The sequence below is a fragment of the Lissotriton vulgaris genome, chromosome 3_1 (assembly GCF_964263255.1).
Source record: "Lissotriton vulgaris chromosome 3_1, aLisVul1.2, whole genome shotgun sequence".
NCBI classification, from domain to species: Eukaryota; Metazoa; Chordata; class Amphibia; order Caudata; family Salamandridae; genus Lissotriton; species Lissotriton vulgaris.
Window position 1 is genome coordinate 858,591,572 of NC_141689.1, and position 17,984 is coordinate 858,609,555.

At 44.9% G+C, this 17,984-nt stretch overlaps 1 protein-coding gene across 1 annotated transcript in view; it reads left to right on the plus strand.

The window, feature by feature from the left end:
- The first annotated feature begins 266 nt into the window (after positions 1 to 266).
- The window catches only part of SLC35D2 (solute carrier family 35 member D2), a 374,942-nt gene continuing 357,224 nt past the window's right edge, over positions 267 to 17,984 (plus strand). Inside the window, exon 1 of the mRNA XM_086961173.1 lies at positions 267 to 552. Coding sequence (XP_086817299.1) covers positions 428 to 552 — 125 coding nt within the window. The 5' untranslated portion in view covers positions 267 to 427. The remainder of the gene's footprint in view (positions 553 to 17,984) is intronic.

Below are 17,984 nucleotides of genomic sequence, written 5' to 3' on the forward strand. Positions count from 1 at the left end.
TGGTGCAAACCATTCTACCAGCCAAAGTTCAACTATTTAGTGGTAAAATAATCACTACATTTAGCGGGTCGAAGTTCCTGACAAACGACGAGGTTCAGGTGCCAATTTTCTATGTGTCCTGGCCTGCCTCCAAGTTCAGACTAACTACCGCGGCTCCACTAGACGTGTCTCTGAGGTGAATGCGCTTGCATGCTCGTGCCGGGTGCGCCCGACCCGGGCCCACAGCACGAGAAGCCGCAAGCCTCCGCCCAGGTCCTGGCAGACCCAGCCCAGATCCGCCTCCACCCTCGGGGCATTGCCCAATAGGTGTCTCACGAGATGCCGTGCCCGGGACAGCCGCCGTGGCCAGTGCCGGGCATGAGGTGGGACAGGTAAGGCGAACAGCCGTCAGCTGAGCGACCCCAGAAGAGCGCGGAGGGCGAGGAACATGTTCGCCGAAGCTGAGGCCCCTCCGGCGCACACCCGCCTGGCGCAGTGCCTCTCTGCCCTGTCCTACGGACTCTGTTCCTTCCTCATCGTGCTGGTCAACAAGGTGGTGCTAACTTCGTACAGGTGAGGAGAAGGGGCGGCGCCCATCTAATGAGTGGGTGGGCTGTAGGTCAAGGGGACGCCACACGCGCTTCCTGGACAACATAGGCATGTGATTTAGTGACCATTTTGCGTGTCTGAATAGTTCTAATCCTGGCTTGCACACTTGACAAGCCGTGCGACCGTGAGCTAAGCAACTCGTGTCTCGTTGCTTAACTTCACTTACCTGTCTAAAGCACACAGAAGCATGTCAAAACAACTGCCCACCAATATTGACTCTGCATAAAATCTAGAAGTGAACAATGTAAGATTTTATTGTTTTAATTGATATACAAAATAGCTATCACAACATAAACTTTACAAAACGGTTAATTTCCGAATCGTATAATTAGAGAACGCGACAACTTTTTAATGTATTAATAGAATATCATCATTTCCATTCTATTCATCATTAAAACCCTCTTTGTATTTGTTTTAACAATTATTAATAATCATTAATCGGCTTAAACATTCGTAGTCCCTTCAACAGGGCGAGGGATCACACAGAGCACGAGTGCTACCAGCCCCTCCTAAATGTACCTGGATGTGCCTTGTAATGGGCTATGCCTCGAACTGCTATCTGACATTTCTTCATTTGAAGTTTTATACAGCGTGGACCACATCCGGGTGACCCCGGGACGCCTTACAGTTGACAGAATCACTCACATCTAGGTATGATTCGATGTTACAGGATTACATGGCTTGCGTGTACATAAGAGTCCCTTAAAAAATTACACGGATGGTAGGTATAGTGTAAGAGTCAGACTTCTTTGCGTTTAGTTCATAGAATGATGGCAAACGTGACCGCGGAGTCAGTTGGAAAACCGTTGAGTGTTTTCATACCTCTCTTAAATGCGAAGTATGAAGGGGTGAGGGAGGGCATCTTTAGCTCCATGCGAAGTTTAATCCGGATTCTCAGTGCTGCCTTGTTTTATTCTTGTTGAATTTAAGACTTTAAGGTTCTGTTCATCCCTAGAACGTAGGTTTCGGTGATAAGTATGACGTGGAGTCACAGTGCCCAGTATAATATTTCAAGCAAGCTGTCCTGAGTATGCGGTTCTTTTCTGCTGGTAGCCAGTTTAGAGAGCGCAAGACAGGTACAATGTGTTCTGTTCTCTTTGTGACAAGTCTTACACCTGAGTTTAGAACGGTTTTGATGGGAGTCTGACTGGATGTTGGTAATCTGCGGAGTAAAGCTGGTCCATAGTCCAGTCTGGAGATTGCAGGAGGTGCACTGATATAATTATTTCTCCAAGTTATTTCCTTTTCTGCACAAAAACAATCCTGCCTGTAACGCAGGCTTCCTTGCACCATGGGGAAGGGTGCCTGCGTTGACGCATGGCAGCAGTTTGTGCCGTATCTTAGTAGATATAGCACATTCCTGCTTCCTCCCTGTCATGCAGGGCAGCGCAGCACAGAGCAGCAAGTTGTCTTGCTGTGTTGCGTGAATTTTTCATAAATCATGGGCCCTAGTATCTGATCACGATCCATTAACAATTTTCCTTGTTACTCCGCTGTTGGGATGTCACACCATTTCGATGCATTCCAAGGTTTACAAGTGTTTGAAAATCTGGGAATGTACAATCATCCATGAGTGGATGCACGTGAACAATCATGCTCCACCAATGGAATGCTTTCCTAAGGCAGTGTAACGCAACTCAGCAATTTACGCAACCTTGCGTTGCTCTGGATTTACTAAGCCAATCAGAGCCAGAGAAGGTGGCGTTGCATGGATTAGTAAATCTCACTTAAGTCATGGTGTCGTTCTTGTGACACGAGAGCAATGCAAGGGCTTAGTAAATCTAGCCCTAGGTATTGAAGTTAAGCCTGGGCAGAGTTCTGATACGTAGAACTCCGCAAAGTGCACTAAAAACTCCGCCGCGCTACGTTGAGCTCTGCAAGCAGCGGAGTGAGTTAGAAAAAATGCTGCTTGCGGTCATTTTCAGCGACAGGTGTTTTGTCCGTGATGTGAAATTATTGTGAACGGCACCATGCACAGTGCAAGCGGGCGCTGCTTCCTTTCTGCTGCTCGAGTAGATTTTCTACTCCAGCACTAGCATTCTCAATGCGAACGGACGGTTTCTCAACGCGAGTGGTCGAGAGCATACACAGCCACTCGCATTGAGAAATACTACTACTCGTGTTGAGAAATCGCTCTGGGAGGTTGATTTCCCTCGCTTGCGCTCGCCAACTTGCTGTTGACTAGTGCAAGCGACGAAAAAAGCTCCGCTACTCAGAGCAGAGTTTTTCGGAACTCTGCAAGCTGCACGTAATGCGGAGTGCGGAAAACTCCACGAGCGGAGCAGAGTTCACCGCTCTGGATTAATTTAAGGATGCAAATGGTGCACAATTGCCAATGAACACATTTGGTGGTGTTAGTTAGGTGTCCTTGTAGTGAGTGACAGTTATCTAAAATAACACGCAGTAATTTGCCTTTAAAAATTGTTGGTTTTTATTCCTAATAGGCTTGAGTCCAGAATCAAATTGTGGACAACAGTATTGTTGTTGTTAAGGGATAGAAGAAGGATTTACATCTTATCCAGGTTGAATTTTGGAAAGTGTTTGGATAGCCATGGTTGAGTTAGTTTGAGACCTTTTCTCAGAATCATGGTATGGTAATGATTTGGTAATTTCTTTCATCACCCACACTTTGACGAACCCTTCTTGTGTGTTGTATTAGGTTACTCCTACTCAATCACTCTGTGAGGATTTGACAGTATATTATGAGACTAAGATCAAAAATATTGTTACAACTTTCACTTCCCAATTACATATGTCTGATCTAACACGGGATATTGGATCTGATTCTCTAAATGCATGTTCTACATCAGTTTTGTTAGATGACTTTGGTCAGCTATCCATAAGTGAGTTTCTCAATATTGACACATCTATTATATCTGTGCCGCCACAGGAGTTACTTCCCCCTAGGATATGGAATATTTGTTTCCGATTTTATGTCAGCCTTATGCAATTAGTCTCTAGAGACAACCACTGTGCCGTTTTAGAGGAAAAAGGCACAAGTGCTCCTTCTTTTGAAAAAGTCTGCTGTAGATCTGTTAGTGCTTAGTAACTATAGACCAGAGGTCTTCAAACTTTTGGGAGCCGAGACCCCCCTGTCAAAATTTTCAGTCGTGAGGACCCCCTCCTGACAAACATTTCTAAACCTGTAGGCAGGGTTACTGGAATTATGAGGCAGGTGAGGACCAAATTACACGACAGGCTTGACTAACTTGTGTGGGAATAACATTTAAATGATGTTATGTGATGCTGCGTTATTTTGAGATAGACTTGCTTAATTATTTTGACATTTTTTGCACAAAACCTGGCTCTATGCGCTGGAGGTCACTCCATTTGGTTGATTCTCCTTCCCCTTCTGTGTGTTTCTCATTTGCCTTCAGGCAGCAGATGGCTATTAGCCCCAGGACACATTTTGGTAACAGCAGCGCACTACAAATGTAAATAATAATAGTAATAGGCAGAAGCAGGGGAGCCACGAAACCCAAACTTCGTGGGTGGCCAACACTCCCAGGCAGGGATGGCCCTAGCACTGGTCACACATGGTGCAACAGTCTTTTTTGGTGCCCCCTTCCAGTTTTCTCCTTCTCCATAAATTCCCACACTACCACTCACCAACAATCCATTTCATCTCTCTATAGCACCTTTCTGACAAACATTTCATTTTTTATAGCGCTACTCATAGTTTACTCACACTCATTTCTGTGATCTGCATGGTACATATTCTTTGTAGCAGGCACATTAACCCTCTGCACTCTGTGGATGACAAGAGTGCCCATGTGAGTGCACAGTGACAGATGCAACAGTGCAAGAGTAGGGAAAGAGGAGTGAGTGAGGTGACCATATGAATTTGAGTGCGGATGTAAGTGCAGAGTGGAAAGAATGAATGCATGGTTAATGATGGGCTTGTTTGAGTGAGATTGCAGATTGAGCAGTGAGGGGGACAGGTGGGTGAATTGTCACATGAGTGCAGGGTGAGTAATGTGCTTGTGTGACTGCAGGGTGAGGTACAGGGTGAACAGCATAAGTGCACTGTGAGTGCAGATTGATCGCTGTGAGTGTAGGGTGAGCAGGTGAATGGTGTGAGTGCATGGTGATAAGTTTGAGTGCATTGTGAGTGCAGGGTGAATGTGAAAGTGAAGGGCAAGTAGTCTGAATCCGGGGTGTATTCCCAGACACATGAAGTAACTCAGTATGTTATTGACTGGGCTTAGGGTTTCAGATATAAGTTAAACTATTGCTATGATGGCATTAATCTGAGACCGAGGGTGGAGGAAATAAATAATGTGCTGATCCTGCAACACACTTCCAGTCCTAGGGTTAGGGTTGCCTGCTCATTATTTTGATGGCCCAGACGGAACAAAAATAAACATTCACCTAAAGCTGTATATTTCAGCACTCATCTGTGCATACTGCAAACAGCAAATATAAATAGAAGGCACTTTTAATTGTGTTCTAGGGCTGCCTCAATGATCCATGACTGATAATTTTAGGGGACAAAGACAGAAAAGTCACATTAGGAATGAATGCATATGATTTTATTTACAATCCGATTTAGTGTCAAGAGTAGGCCTTTGCAGGCTCTTTAAACATCAAATGGGTGGTATTTCTCTTTTGGCAACCCTACTTTATATTTATTTTCATGAAATGCATTCTCACAGTACTGCAGTAAACGTTAAATATAAATGTAAGGAATAGGCAGAGTTGGGGCTCAGGGGGTACTAGAACTAGAAAAAAAGCATTGAAAATGCAATAGGTCTCGCAATGGCTTTAATTAAGTTAACGCTATTTGCTTTTCTAATGGTATTGTATAGCAAAGCAAATGGCTTTAACTTAATTAAAGGTGAGACCTATTGCCAGTACACCTGTATATGATGAATGTTTTGAGGATCTATGGAATACAACTGCTTGGCCCCTGAATTGTAAACGTTCTGTCACACCAAAGTGCAAAAACACTCATCAAATAATTTAATCAGAAGAACTCAACCATGTACAAGACACAGGTCGCTTTAAGTAGCCTGAAATATAGTTACATCTCACAGCATGAGTTTTTCTCTTCATGTCAGTGTTGTGTTGCCATCCAGCGGTAAAATGTGGCAACCAATGATGTACAGTGTGATTTTCTTCTTTTATTAGTCCCTGAAGAGAGTATGCAGCCTCCTATTGGTCAAGTACTTTAAGAGCCTCCATCTGCCACTTCTCATAGAAGCACTGGGAAGGGAAGTAGTTCATTGCGTCCAGTACCTAAACCCCCCATGCCTTCCCAGCTGTGTAGAGGCCAAGTTCAGCTGTTCCGCCAGGTGAAGATCCCTTGATGCCAGAAGACATCCTCCCAACTCCTGTACTGATCAGGCCCTTACAATCGATTCACAGCAACGACTTTTTCTACAGCTCCTTATTGATGTAGGTGACCATCCACATTGCGTAGGTTCCATATAGGAACTATATACGCCTATGACCGCCATCACACAAAGAGAATTTATTAGCATGTCTGCCACAGTACAAATGAAAACCATATTTAGATATTTGGCTTGATCCCTCCATATATATTGCCAAACATTAAAATCATACAGTAAGTGCATTATAGGCTAACTACTGAACCCTCCTTATGCTAACCTGATATGTGGTGATGGGTAAACTCGGGCCAAAGGTTGTGCAATGATTCTTGAGGTTATTGGGGTGGAATGAACAGGAAAGCTGTATCAAGTATGTAAGAAATCTGTGCTTAAAGGGTTTAGCATTCACTGTATACTGACAGCTGTGTTAATAATGAGGCAGGCATGCTGAGCCTCATTCTTAGTCCCCTACCTTCACCATTAGTGTGGGTGAGTAAGGTTTCCTGTGCATGCTTAAAGTGAAGGGCATCTTGTAGTTGTCACTCTGGTGGAAAATGATAAGACGGGAGGGCATTCGGAATCAGAGGTGGGAAGCCAGAGCAATGGCGGTGATAGATGCTCATGGGCCCCAGGATGTTGTCTTGTAAAATGTATCTTTTTTTAGATAAACACCTACTGTAGAGGGAAACAGCAGTGGGGCGAGCACACAATGTGAGGGGGCTTCCAGTCTTTAGGTCGAACACCAGGGCTGCTCTGAGCACGGAACCCAAATGAAGTTATTACTGTGCTATGCGTTGCCTGAAGCAGACTCACCACAGAACTCTTGCTAGAGTTTGACACAGTTCAGCTTGCTGTCAAGTGGTTGCACATAACCACTGCCCAGATAGTCATAGGTTGAGACCACTCAGCTCACAGTGTGAACCATACAGCAAGCCCCCAATCCCCTGCCACAAAGAACTCAAGACAGGAACTGAAGAAGTTCAGCTGGCTCTGCATTGTTTACAGCAGACCCCCAACAAAACTCATGATAGAGGTTGTCACAGTTCAGCTCGGTGTGCAGTGCTTGCAGAAGCGCTTCTCATGCCCAAACACCTCCAAGAGTATTCATGGGAAGTTGAGAGTTCAGCTAAATGTGCAGTGCTTGCAGCAGGGGGGTAACACAGGCCCCTGTGGTACAGGGGGGCCCAACCCTTCACGAGGCCCCCATTGAGCCCAAGGCCAAGGAATATCTGTAAAATATGGAAGATGGGGGGGAGGGGAGCACCATTTTGCCTTACGCCCCTGGCTTGCAGCTGACCCCCTACCCCCTCAGAGAACTCATGAGAGGTTGACACATTTCAGCTCTCTGCAGTGCTCGCAGCTGCCCCATACACATAACTCATTATACAAGAGTTGACACAGACTGCTAGAGTTGAGTTCATTTCCTTCACAGACTCGCGCAAACCCAATGCTATCCTTGGGAGTGGATGAATCTGTACAGAGAAGCATATTTTTAAAAGCAAACCCTCCGCCTGATGCCAGCCCTGGAATACGACATGCAAAGGATCTTTAATGACCTGTGAACAACTCTGACATGCCGTGCTGGAGATAAGAATGCAGACACAGCCGGCGGAGCCCGCAGCAGCTCGAGCTGAGACACACTTTGGTGGAGGAGGTGGGCTGAATCGCTTGTAGTCCTATGGGCCTGGGCAGAAGTGTGAGCGGTAATGTGTGACCCCCTTTCCATCACTCCTCGGCCCCCCTGGGGGTCGCGCCCCACACTTTGAAGACCCCTGCTATAGACGATTTCTTTTTTGCCGTTCCTTTGCAGAATTTTGGAGAATTTGTGAATTGAAGACTCTCTGGATTGTTTGAGTAGCATACCTTACTGAACGAGGCCCAGTTTGGGTTCCGTCCTCTTTATGGAACGGAAGGCACCTTGGTCACAGCACTGGATGATCTGCGTATGGCACAAGATAAGGGTCATCAGGTGGTCTTAGACTACTAGACCTGTCCACTACATTTGACACCGTCAGTCCTGCCATCTTGATTGCTAGGCTGCCTGAGATAGGGGTTAAGGGAAGAGCTCTGCAGTGGCTAATTTCTTTTCTGGAAGGAAGAACGCAAGCAATCCACCTACTCCTTTTTTTCTCCTCCTTTAGAGCAGTAGAGCAGATAGTTCCTCAGGGCACCTACTTAAGCCCCACTCTATTTAATGTGTATATACATTTATTAGATCTCATGGCATACATTTTGCGAACTATGCTGATGGTACACAATTAATGTTAAAACTGGATTGCACTTCTCATTCTCCTATGGCTGCTTTTGTGCCCTTCGGCAAGGGTCTTTAGGCCGCCTGAGCACAATTCAACTCCTATTACTGCACTGATTGTCCGAATATGGATAATGATTTATCTCTTTCTAGTCATGTTAATAGACTCCACTCAATTTCCTTTGATCTAATAAGGACAATTCACAAAATGTTACCTCTGTAACCAACTTGCTTCCACCCACTTGTGGAGCAAAGGATTAATATTAGCAGATTGAATATGGTAATGCTCTATTTTTAAATACTCCCGGTTATGTTGTTCAGCGCCTGCACTGCAAACAGGCAGCAGCAGAAAAACTCTCTCTTTCCGTGCCACGTCACTCTCCTACCTCAGTGACTCTGGATTCCCTTCATCAGCTCTCTGCAGCTAAGCAAATCCAGTTTAAATTACTGTGCATAGTGCACAGAATCTTTCATCATATTGGATCTTTTCCGCATCAACGAAAATGACAACATTACATTCCGCCTAGATCTCGACTCTCAGTTAACGCCAACTTTCTGAAGGTTGCCAAATTTAATAAAGAGCAGGTTGGTGGCAGAGTGTTCTGTGTGAAAGTGACCAGTTTTTGGAACAGCATGCCAAGGTGCTTGCTCCACTCCATCCGCAACTTCTATGCTTTCATGAAAGCCTTGAGAACTTGGCTTTACAACCTTTAGTTATTTGCTCATGTCTGAACTAGTTTCTAATAGCTAAGCGGCAGGATGCATTTTTAGATAACACTTTGCACTATATAAAATATATTAATACTAATAATAACTAACTTTCCGGTATATTTGAGTATTATGAGCAAATGGATATATATTCAATCTTGAATCTCTGATTTTTTCATTTGGATGTTCAATATCTAGTTTGAAGAGAGTTGGCATCCGAATGGAGGATTTTCTAATAGGGATTTACTTGATTTATTTTTAGACACTTTTAGAAAGTTCTCTCTTCTAGAGCAATTTATGATTTTCGTCCTTAAAGATAAGTTGTGTTTATTTATGGTTTTGATTGGTGATGCTGGGATAGGGTGGATATCAGAGATGATGGTCCAAATGTTTTGTGGATAGTTCTAGGTTTCATTTGAGATTGGTTGAAATAAATTCCAGTAAGTTGTGAATTTTCCTTGAAGGCCTTAGTTTGATATAGGGTCATTAGAAACTGGAATGCTGTTTCTGTCCCTTGTTATCTTTTAACACACAAATTGGCAAATTGTTCAGAGTTGTTTTTGTAGGTCTCCTGGATAGTAGGTTAGGGAGGTTTTAAGATTTGTATTAACCTTATCAAAGAGTCTTTTGGTCTATTCTTTCCTGCTTTGAGTATTTATTGGTAACAGCCAATTTTCGCCTTTCTTATATGTCTTTTTTGCTGATCGCAAGGCATCTAAATTTGAAGAGAATTGCGTTATCTTAAGATCCGTGCCAATTTTCTCACATTTATTTTGTCCATATTTGGCTCATTAGAGAACCATGGAGCGGATTTTAAAATTTCTTTCATTTGAGAACCATGGATGCTATTTCATCAATAACTGAGTCTGCAACATTGGTTAGACAGTATAGGGCCAGATGTAGATGTAGGAAAGATTTGCGAACAATAGACTAGTCACAAACTGGGTTGCAACCACAAAAATGTGTTTGAAATGTATTAAAGTAAATTTTAGGATTATCCACTGAAATAGGCTAGCCAACTGAAGAAACATCGAATGACTATTTTAGCGACTTTTTAAAAAAAAGAGATACCCTATTAACAAAACCTACATTCACAAATTACCACGAAGTTAAACCACATAGAAATTGAGAGCAAAATGTAAAGATAATACTATTTTTGTTAGATTGGATACCATATTATAATGTTTGAATTTTAAAATGAATACATTTTGTTGTACAACTGAAAAAATAGATGACAGAACATGTAATTTTAAGTGACGATGATTTAAAAAAAAAGAATGCAGAGTATAATGAAAACAGTGTTATGGGTTTCATCACATTAAGAAATAGACAGATTAATTCTTTATTTCTTCTTCTAAATAGTAAAGCACTCTTTATAACATACTCCCCCAAATTATACTTTTCAATTTTTTTTCCCAAATGTTTTTGTGAGTAATTAACAATGCATTATAGTGGCAGCCATTGGAGTGTGTCCTAAAGATTTAATATATATTTATTTTAAAGACATATTCTTTAAAATTTTGAAACATCTAATGACAAACGAACGAAATAAAAGAAAAACATTTTAAGCTCTTAACATACATAATACTTCAGTAATAATCATATTATCAACATGATATAATAACACAACACAAACAAGTAAAACATATATATTTAAAATTAAAATAAAATATTTTTTGTTAATTTACCCTAGTCATAAATGTAATAAATATCCCTGCCAACCTTGGCATGGTATCAAACCATAACACAAAAATAGATATATTTGCCGCTGGTCAGCTTGACTCCTCAGGAAAAATACCTCTTGCACCTTGTTGTGTCCCTGTTGCCACACAGGAAGTCAGCCAACTGACCACTGGAGCTCACTTCTTTGTCCTGGGTAAAAGTGGGAACAGGTCCAGTCTTTCAGGATTCCACACAGGTCTCAAACAGCAAGTGCAGTTCTTCAGTTTTTTTCTACAGAACCAGAAAGTGTTCTAAAGAAGGTGTCTTGGGGTGCCATATTTATGCCTGGCACCAGTTAGTGGGTGGGGTGACTCCTTGCTCTTCCTTATCCAATGGAACAAAAGTTCCCAGGGCAGATACTACTCAGTTTTTCAATAGTTCCTGTTTGCCCAATGGCAAACAGGCCCAAAATGATATGTGCCAGAGCAATGCCAAGACAGCCGAAGTCTTCAGATACACAAAAATTTGGCTCCAAGTGCAGGGGGTGTTTATGGGAGTGCACTTTGGAAATCACCAGTATACTCCCACTTCTAACACTAAAATATAGTTTGAAGCAGTACCTGGACCTACAACAAAACCAGAGACATAAATATGGTAATACAAAAGCAGGGTCATTCAGCAACCCAACAGGAAATATACAAGAATTGTGTTCTGGTCCTGTATGAGCCCTTTCTGGGTGCATAAGGTTTACATGTGCCTCAGGCAGACTTGTTTGGTAGGGTTTGACACTGGTGTGCCAACAGGAGGGTCAATAGCCCTCAACTTGAAGGTCCTGCAGAGAGGAGTTATCCCTCCCAATTCAGGTCACCTGGTCAATTAAAGTGGGCTTTTGTGTCGCTCCGGGGAGGAATTTCACACTTCATTAAGGTCAAGCACTTGATTGACAGCTGATGGAGCGTTAATACAGTTTAGCCTTAAGGAGCTTTAGAGAGGGCAAAGATAATGTTTTAAAATATATGTTTCCTAAATATTTATTGAAGTTCCAAGTTCCCCATTGGATTAGGGCTTTTAATACATATTACAAATAGTAGTCTTATTATTTTTCTAGCTGGTCCCAAACTAGAGATAGCAGAATAAATATTTTAATCTATATTCTAGTTTCATAATCTGACAGCCAGGGCATTCCACAGTGAAACTAGTTGTTTGGGGGCTTGACACTGCTTGGGCATGATAACATTACATTTCTACATGTCACATAAAAAAAAAACAATGCAGCCTATTTATTAATATTTAAATGGAATGCTTTTCTCAAAAAGCATATTTTGAAAAGTCAGGATGCAGGTGTAAACTGCGGCAGTCAAGTTACAGTTGTAGGCCTAAAGTCATGTTTCCTTGTCACACTTGAGAATTGCAAAATAAGTGCTATGGTCCACATGTGACATTTATCTTTCCATCCAATGAGTGGAGTTAAAGGCTCCGCAGATGCTTCACCAAAATGGCACCTGCTCGGAGCTAAGGTGGCTCAACAGACCCTGGGGACTGCGGTGCAGCCTTGGGGTGAGGGGCTCCCTGCCACTGGCTCTGTGAGTAGGATGCCCTCGCTGTTGTGTGGCCCGAAGACGGTTGCGTGGGCTGACGGCACCCCACTCCGGAGACACAGGTGAGCCGGCGGCCCGGGGGCGCACCACTTGGGGGACCTGATCGGAATCCGCTGTGGAGGACGAAGGAGGTCTGCTGGCCGGCCCTAAGTGATTGACCTCTTTGGGGGCCCGGGCGCTCCAGCTGCTGCAGCAGGTTCTCCCGTGCCTGTGCCCTCCCCCCCCCACCCCCGGGACGGTGCTGGGCTTGGACCAGGTCGATCCTCTGGCGAGTTACGCCCTACCCCTTTGCTACTAGACGGACCACGGTGCGATGGACTGAGGCTAAGATATTGCACCGGAGTGGCCCTGTGAGGCCTTGGAGACCGTGTGTGCCTGTGGATGACCACCCCTGCATTGGTGACGCGGTTGAGGACTGGAACTGTCTGGTTGTGGCTGCAGCGTCCTGGGGGGACAAAGCCTCCATGCTGCCCTTTTGTTGGAGGCGGACGGTGCGGAGAGCCACGCTGGGCCTGGGCGTTTTTGATTGCCCTGAACCTTTTAATCCCGCTGTAGCGGCTGAGTCGAAGGATGGGGGGGATTTTTCCCATCATAGTGGGCCTTCTGTGTCAGGTTGGACCGTCCCCCTTCCCTCGCCGCCGGTTGGGGGCCCTGAAACCCTGGACGTGCCGGTGGCGCTTCTGTTGCCTCTCCTGGACTGGCGCTGGACGGCGTACGAATGGCGTGAAGCCTTGTTGCCCGGGGCCGTGATTGAAGGTTGCCCACTGCTGGAGTGAGAGGAGACCTCCCTTACCACATAGGTGGTCAAACCAGGCCTGTCCCCTGCTCTTCCTGTGGCTCATCACTGCGCTCCCGACTATGGGCAAGGAAATACACCGGAAGCCGCCTCACCACGGGAAAATGAACCGCTACACCAAAGTAATCACTCTCCCCCGGAGGATCGACTGACTAGTCATACCAACACAGATACTTTTCTCCAGGCGATCCAATCCTCCAGGATGGCACTGGAGGGGAAAATAGGAGAAGTGGGCACGGAGGTGACGCTCCTGTGACAGGATCTACGCAACCTAGCAGCCAGAGAAACGGAATCGGAAACCCAGCTAGTTGAGGCAGAGGATTCGCTCCAGGATCTCCACAAGGGAATGGCAGACCTTCAGGCCTCGAACAAAGACCTCCAGTGGTACTTGGATGATGCAGAAAATAGGGCGAGGCGTAACAACCTGCACTTTGTTGGATTTAGAGAAGGCATTGAAGGAACAAATACATCGAACTTCCTTTACTCATGGCTCCAGTGCACCTTCCCGGCGGATAAATTCTCCACATGTTTCATCATAGAAAGGGCTCACAGGACGCTGATGGCGCGGCCTCCCCCAATGCGCAGCCACGCCCCATCATAGCCAGCTTCCTGAACTTCCTAGATAGGGGCGTGATCATCAGAGAGGCCAGGAAACGTGGGCACATTAGTCATGAAAAGGCACGTATAATGATCTTCCCTGACTACAGCAGGGAGGTTAAAAAACAAAGGTGCTCCTATGATTCCATGAAGGAGAAACTTAGGGAACATAAAATTCAATACATTCCCCGCAAAATTGAGGGCACTATTTATAGGAAAGACCCACTTCTTCCAAAAACCAGAGGAACCTTGGCAATGGATCGAAGAACGTCCTGTCCTGAGATAGATGAAAGCTCCGCCGCAAACCTGTCAGTCATCGGCGAGGAAATACCCTAAACTCTTTGGATTTCAGAGGACGCTGAGATCCCGGGGTAATCGGAGAGAACGTCTGCAGGGGACAATGCTGTACGTTACCAAAGGAAGTGGACAGGTTAGAGGCACTAAGTGTGGGTTCATAGCACGAGGGGCATACACCATCCTGGTGCATGCGGGGTACACCTCCAGTTCTAGAGGAGTCGCCATCCTGATTAAGAAGTCACCTCCCTTCAGTGTGAAGCGTACTTGGATAGATCTCCAAGGCACCTTTGTGGGAGTGACAGGTCATGGGGCAGGAGGAATGTTACCATTCTCTCGGTCTATGCCTAGCTGAAACTGCAAACCAGGATGCTAAATAAAGTGACTGACATAATATTGGAGACACTGGGCTCAACACACATTATTGGGGGTGACTTTAACAACGTGATGCATATCCCCATAGACCGTTCAGGGGAACATGTCCAATCGTCCCCTGCTACACAACTGGTGCGTCTTGCTGATACACTAGGTCTGGTAGATGTATGGCGACACCTGCCTTTGGGGGAACGACAATACTCATATTATTCTGGTGCCCATAGGGTCTACTCGAGATTGGACTATGTGTTCCTCCCGAGTGGTGCAATACAAGACATATACAAGGCGGAATACATGGCCAGGGGCTTGTCCGACCATTTACCCCTATATGTACGAGTGGGTGAGGCGGGCTGGAGATTGTCAGCATGGGACCTACAGAATAATAAGGTGCTTCAGTGCATCCGAACTTATACAAAAGTTTTCTCTTCTGAAAATGCGGGTTCGGTGCAGTCAGGGGTGGTGATGTGGAAAGCGTATAAAACGGTCCTAAGAGATAGGGCTCAAAATCGGGTAGCATGGGAAAGGAGGAGGGAAAACGAAGTTCTAACCACACTGGAGGCACAGATTCTTACCCTAGAAAGAAGGAAATTCACAAAGAGAGACCCCAGGCCCTGCAACAGCTAACAGACATGCACCTTCACTATAGGGCCCTGTCTACTCAGGTGGCTAAGGCATAGGCCCAGACAACCTTGCATAGGCTGTAGGACGTAGGGGACAAATCGGGTAGGCTCCTGGCATGGCTTAGTCGTAGGGAAGTAGAGGCCCGATGGGTGACGAGTATTATAGATTTCAGGGGATCACACAGACGCAAGATAAGCAGATAGTGCCGACTTTTGCGTCTTATTATCAAAACTTCCATGATGCTCGGACCCTGAGTACGCCCTCGGCCATTACAGAATGCTTAACAGAGATTCATACTCCAATATTAGAGGAGGCTGATAAGGAGGGGCTAGACTCAGATATCACTGTGGATGAAACTAAACTGGCTATAATTCAAATACGTACCCGGAAGACCCCAGGTCCCGCTGGCCAGTAGAATTTGTATTATGATTAGTTTCTTTCCTCTCCGTTATTATATATGACAAGTTAGATTTAATTGCCTAGGTTGTTATTTTTCACATGCTGTATTTTTCCTGACCTAGGAATTACTAGAATCATTTTTCAGGGGGTCCTTGATACCTATGCAAATCAGATCTCTTTAGCCCCACCTCCTGAATCTCTTCCAGGATGTGTCTCAGGAGGGAATCCTCCCTCTGGATCTACGCATGGCCACAATCATCCCTTTTGATAAACAGGGGAAGCCCTCTACGAAATGAGCATCATATCGCCCAATATCCCTTCTCAATATTGAGGTAAAAATATTGGCTACTATCCTTGCCACAAGACTTCACCAAGTAATCAGTACTTTAGTATATCAGGATCAGTTAGGTTTTTTACCAGGCCGGGAGACTCGACTGAATTTAGACCGGACCCATAACTGGTTAATGGCGGTTAAGGACCGCGAAACCTCGCATTTTCTCCTGTCATTGGACGTAGAAAAAGCATTTGATGCGGTCCACTGGCCCTTCCTCAAGGCCACCTTGATTGAATTTGGTATAGGTCCCAATTTCCAGAACTGGGTGGGGCTCCTGTATAAAGATCCACGGGCGTAGATTAGGGGTCAATGGTCAGTCATCCGGAGACTTCCCTATCAGAAGAGGCACATGTCAGGGAAGTCCTCTCTCCCCATTGCTCTTTGAACTCACGATTGAGACACTGGCTTGAGCAATTAGACAATGCCCAGAGAACCAGGGGTTCCACATTAAACCGGTAGACACATTGGAAGAAAACATCTTGCTATATGCGGACGATATCCTGCTATATATTACGCACCCGGACACTACGATTCCCACCTTGTTTTTCTACCATGGCCGCCTATAGGTTCACTCGGGGTACACCATTAACTAGCACAAGTCAGTAATATACAGTCCGGGTGCCCTGTCCACTTGGCCTACCCTCTCTGGAGCCCTTCAGATAGCTCATAGTGGGTTCACATACTTGGGAATTTATCTCACTACCGATAAGAACCTTTGCTACCAGAGAAACATTCAATATGTACTTACACAATTTGCAGAAGACATGCAGAGTCGTAGTTCCCCCTTTGGTGACTAACTTTCTGAGCTATTATTGAGGCAGAATTACGCTCCCTCCTATGGCTTGGGAAACAACCGAGGATTACATTGAGTACGTTGCAACTCAATCAATATAATGGGGGGTCTCATTGCCGGACATTGAGGCCTACTACTGGGCGGAACAGCTAACCCCAGTGAATGATTGGATACATGCCACAGAAACCACCCGACAAACACACTAGAGAGGGAAACCATGGCGGGACATTCTTGCATGCATTATCTCTGTGGGGGACGGGGTAAGGGATGACTTCTGCTGGCTACACAGGCCACAATAGTGGTGTGGGAGAGAGCAACGAAGGCAATGGGATGGGATCGTAAACGTACCAAGCAGACACCTCTTTCGCACTGTCCCTGACTAAAAGAAATCCAAAAACTGGGGGGCTTCGAGGGTGGGATGCCCTAGGTATCTCTACCATAGGTAACATCATTACCATGGCTACACTCAAAAGCTTCCACTCACTACAGACAGACTGCGTTGCATACCTCTCAGTTCTTCAAGTACGCTCAACTTAGACATACATGGCAGCCAGAGACCTTACTCTCCTCATCACTGCCAGAATATGCACCGATGGAGGGGCGCCAGTAACAAGAGCACGTGCTTACCAAAGCGGTATCACTCACTTATCGGACCTTGAATAACAATGCACCAGACAGGTTGGGCAAGTTGAGGGAGACCTGGGAAGGGAACTTAGGTACACTCGAAAACGTAGATTGGGAAGCAGCCCTGATGCACCATAGGGAGGTGGCAATGAAATCCTGCCTTCGCCTCATCCTATATAAAATATTTCATGGAGTCTAGTAAAACAGGGCCAGACTTCACCAAATGGGCCGAGCCAGATAACCTATTTGTCAGAGATGTGGCTATCAGAGGGGAGAGTTTTATCATACTATCTGGAACTGCATCAAAAAACACGACTGTAACCTACTTTGTTGTGGTTTCTTTTGTTTGGCAAAAAATAAATAAAACCATTAAAAAAATGACAAGCAGGGAGCAGCCAATGTTTACATGCTTTAGGGGTCAGATCACATACACTAGGCACTGGGCAGCAGTGTCTCTGTGTGCATAATCTAAAACACAAATAGAATTCAGTATAAAATGTGAGTGGCCAGTCAAAAGAAGCATTTTCTCACAGTAGATCACATTGTATTCACAAAGTCTCTGTGAATAAGAGCTACTCCTCCTTCTGTCTTATTTTCTCTCTCCATTTTCAGGAAAGAATAACCTTGAAAGAGCACAAGATCAATGAACGGTTTGGAGTTTATTGTTAGCCAGCTCGCAGTGAGGGACAGGGTATCAATATTTAGGGCTTTGAGGGTGTCCATAGTTTCAATATTATGAGCTGGTGCTGGCCTGCAGTTGTGCAGCATGCATGCTTTGCATAGACATTTTATTGTATTTGTGGTGGGCAGTGTGTTGATTTTTATAAGGTTATATAGATTATGAGACTTACTAGTTGGTTTATTTTTTCTCCATCTAGCGATAGTAGGGATATAATATGCTGGTAGTAATTTGAATTAGTTTGTTATACATATTTTGTGTAATGAAAGGTCTTTGTTGTCATTGGTGTCAAGAATTAGTGGAGTGGATGATTTTGGCTGTTAGTGGTGAGCATA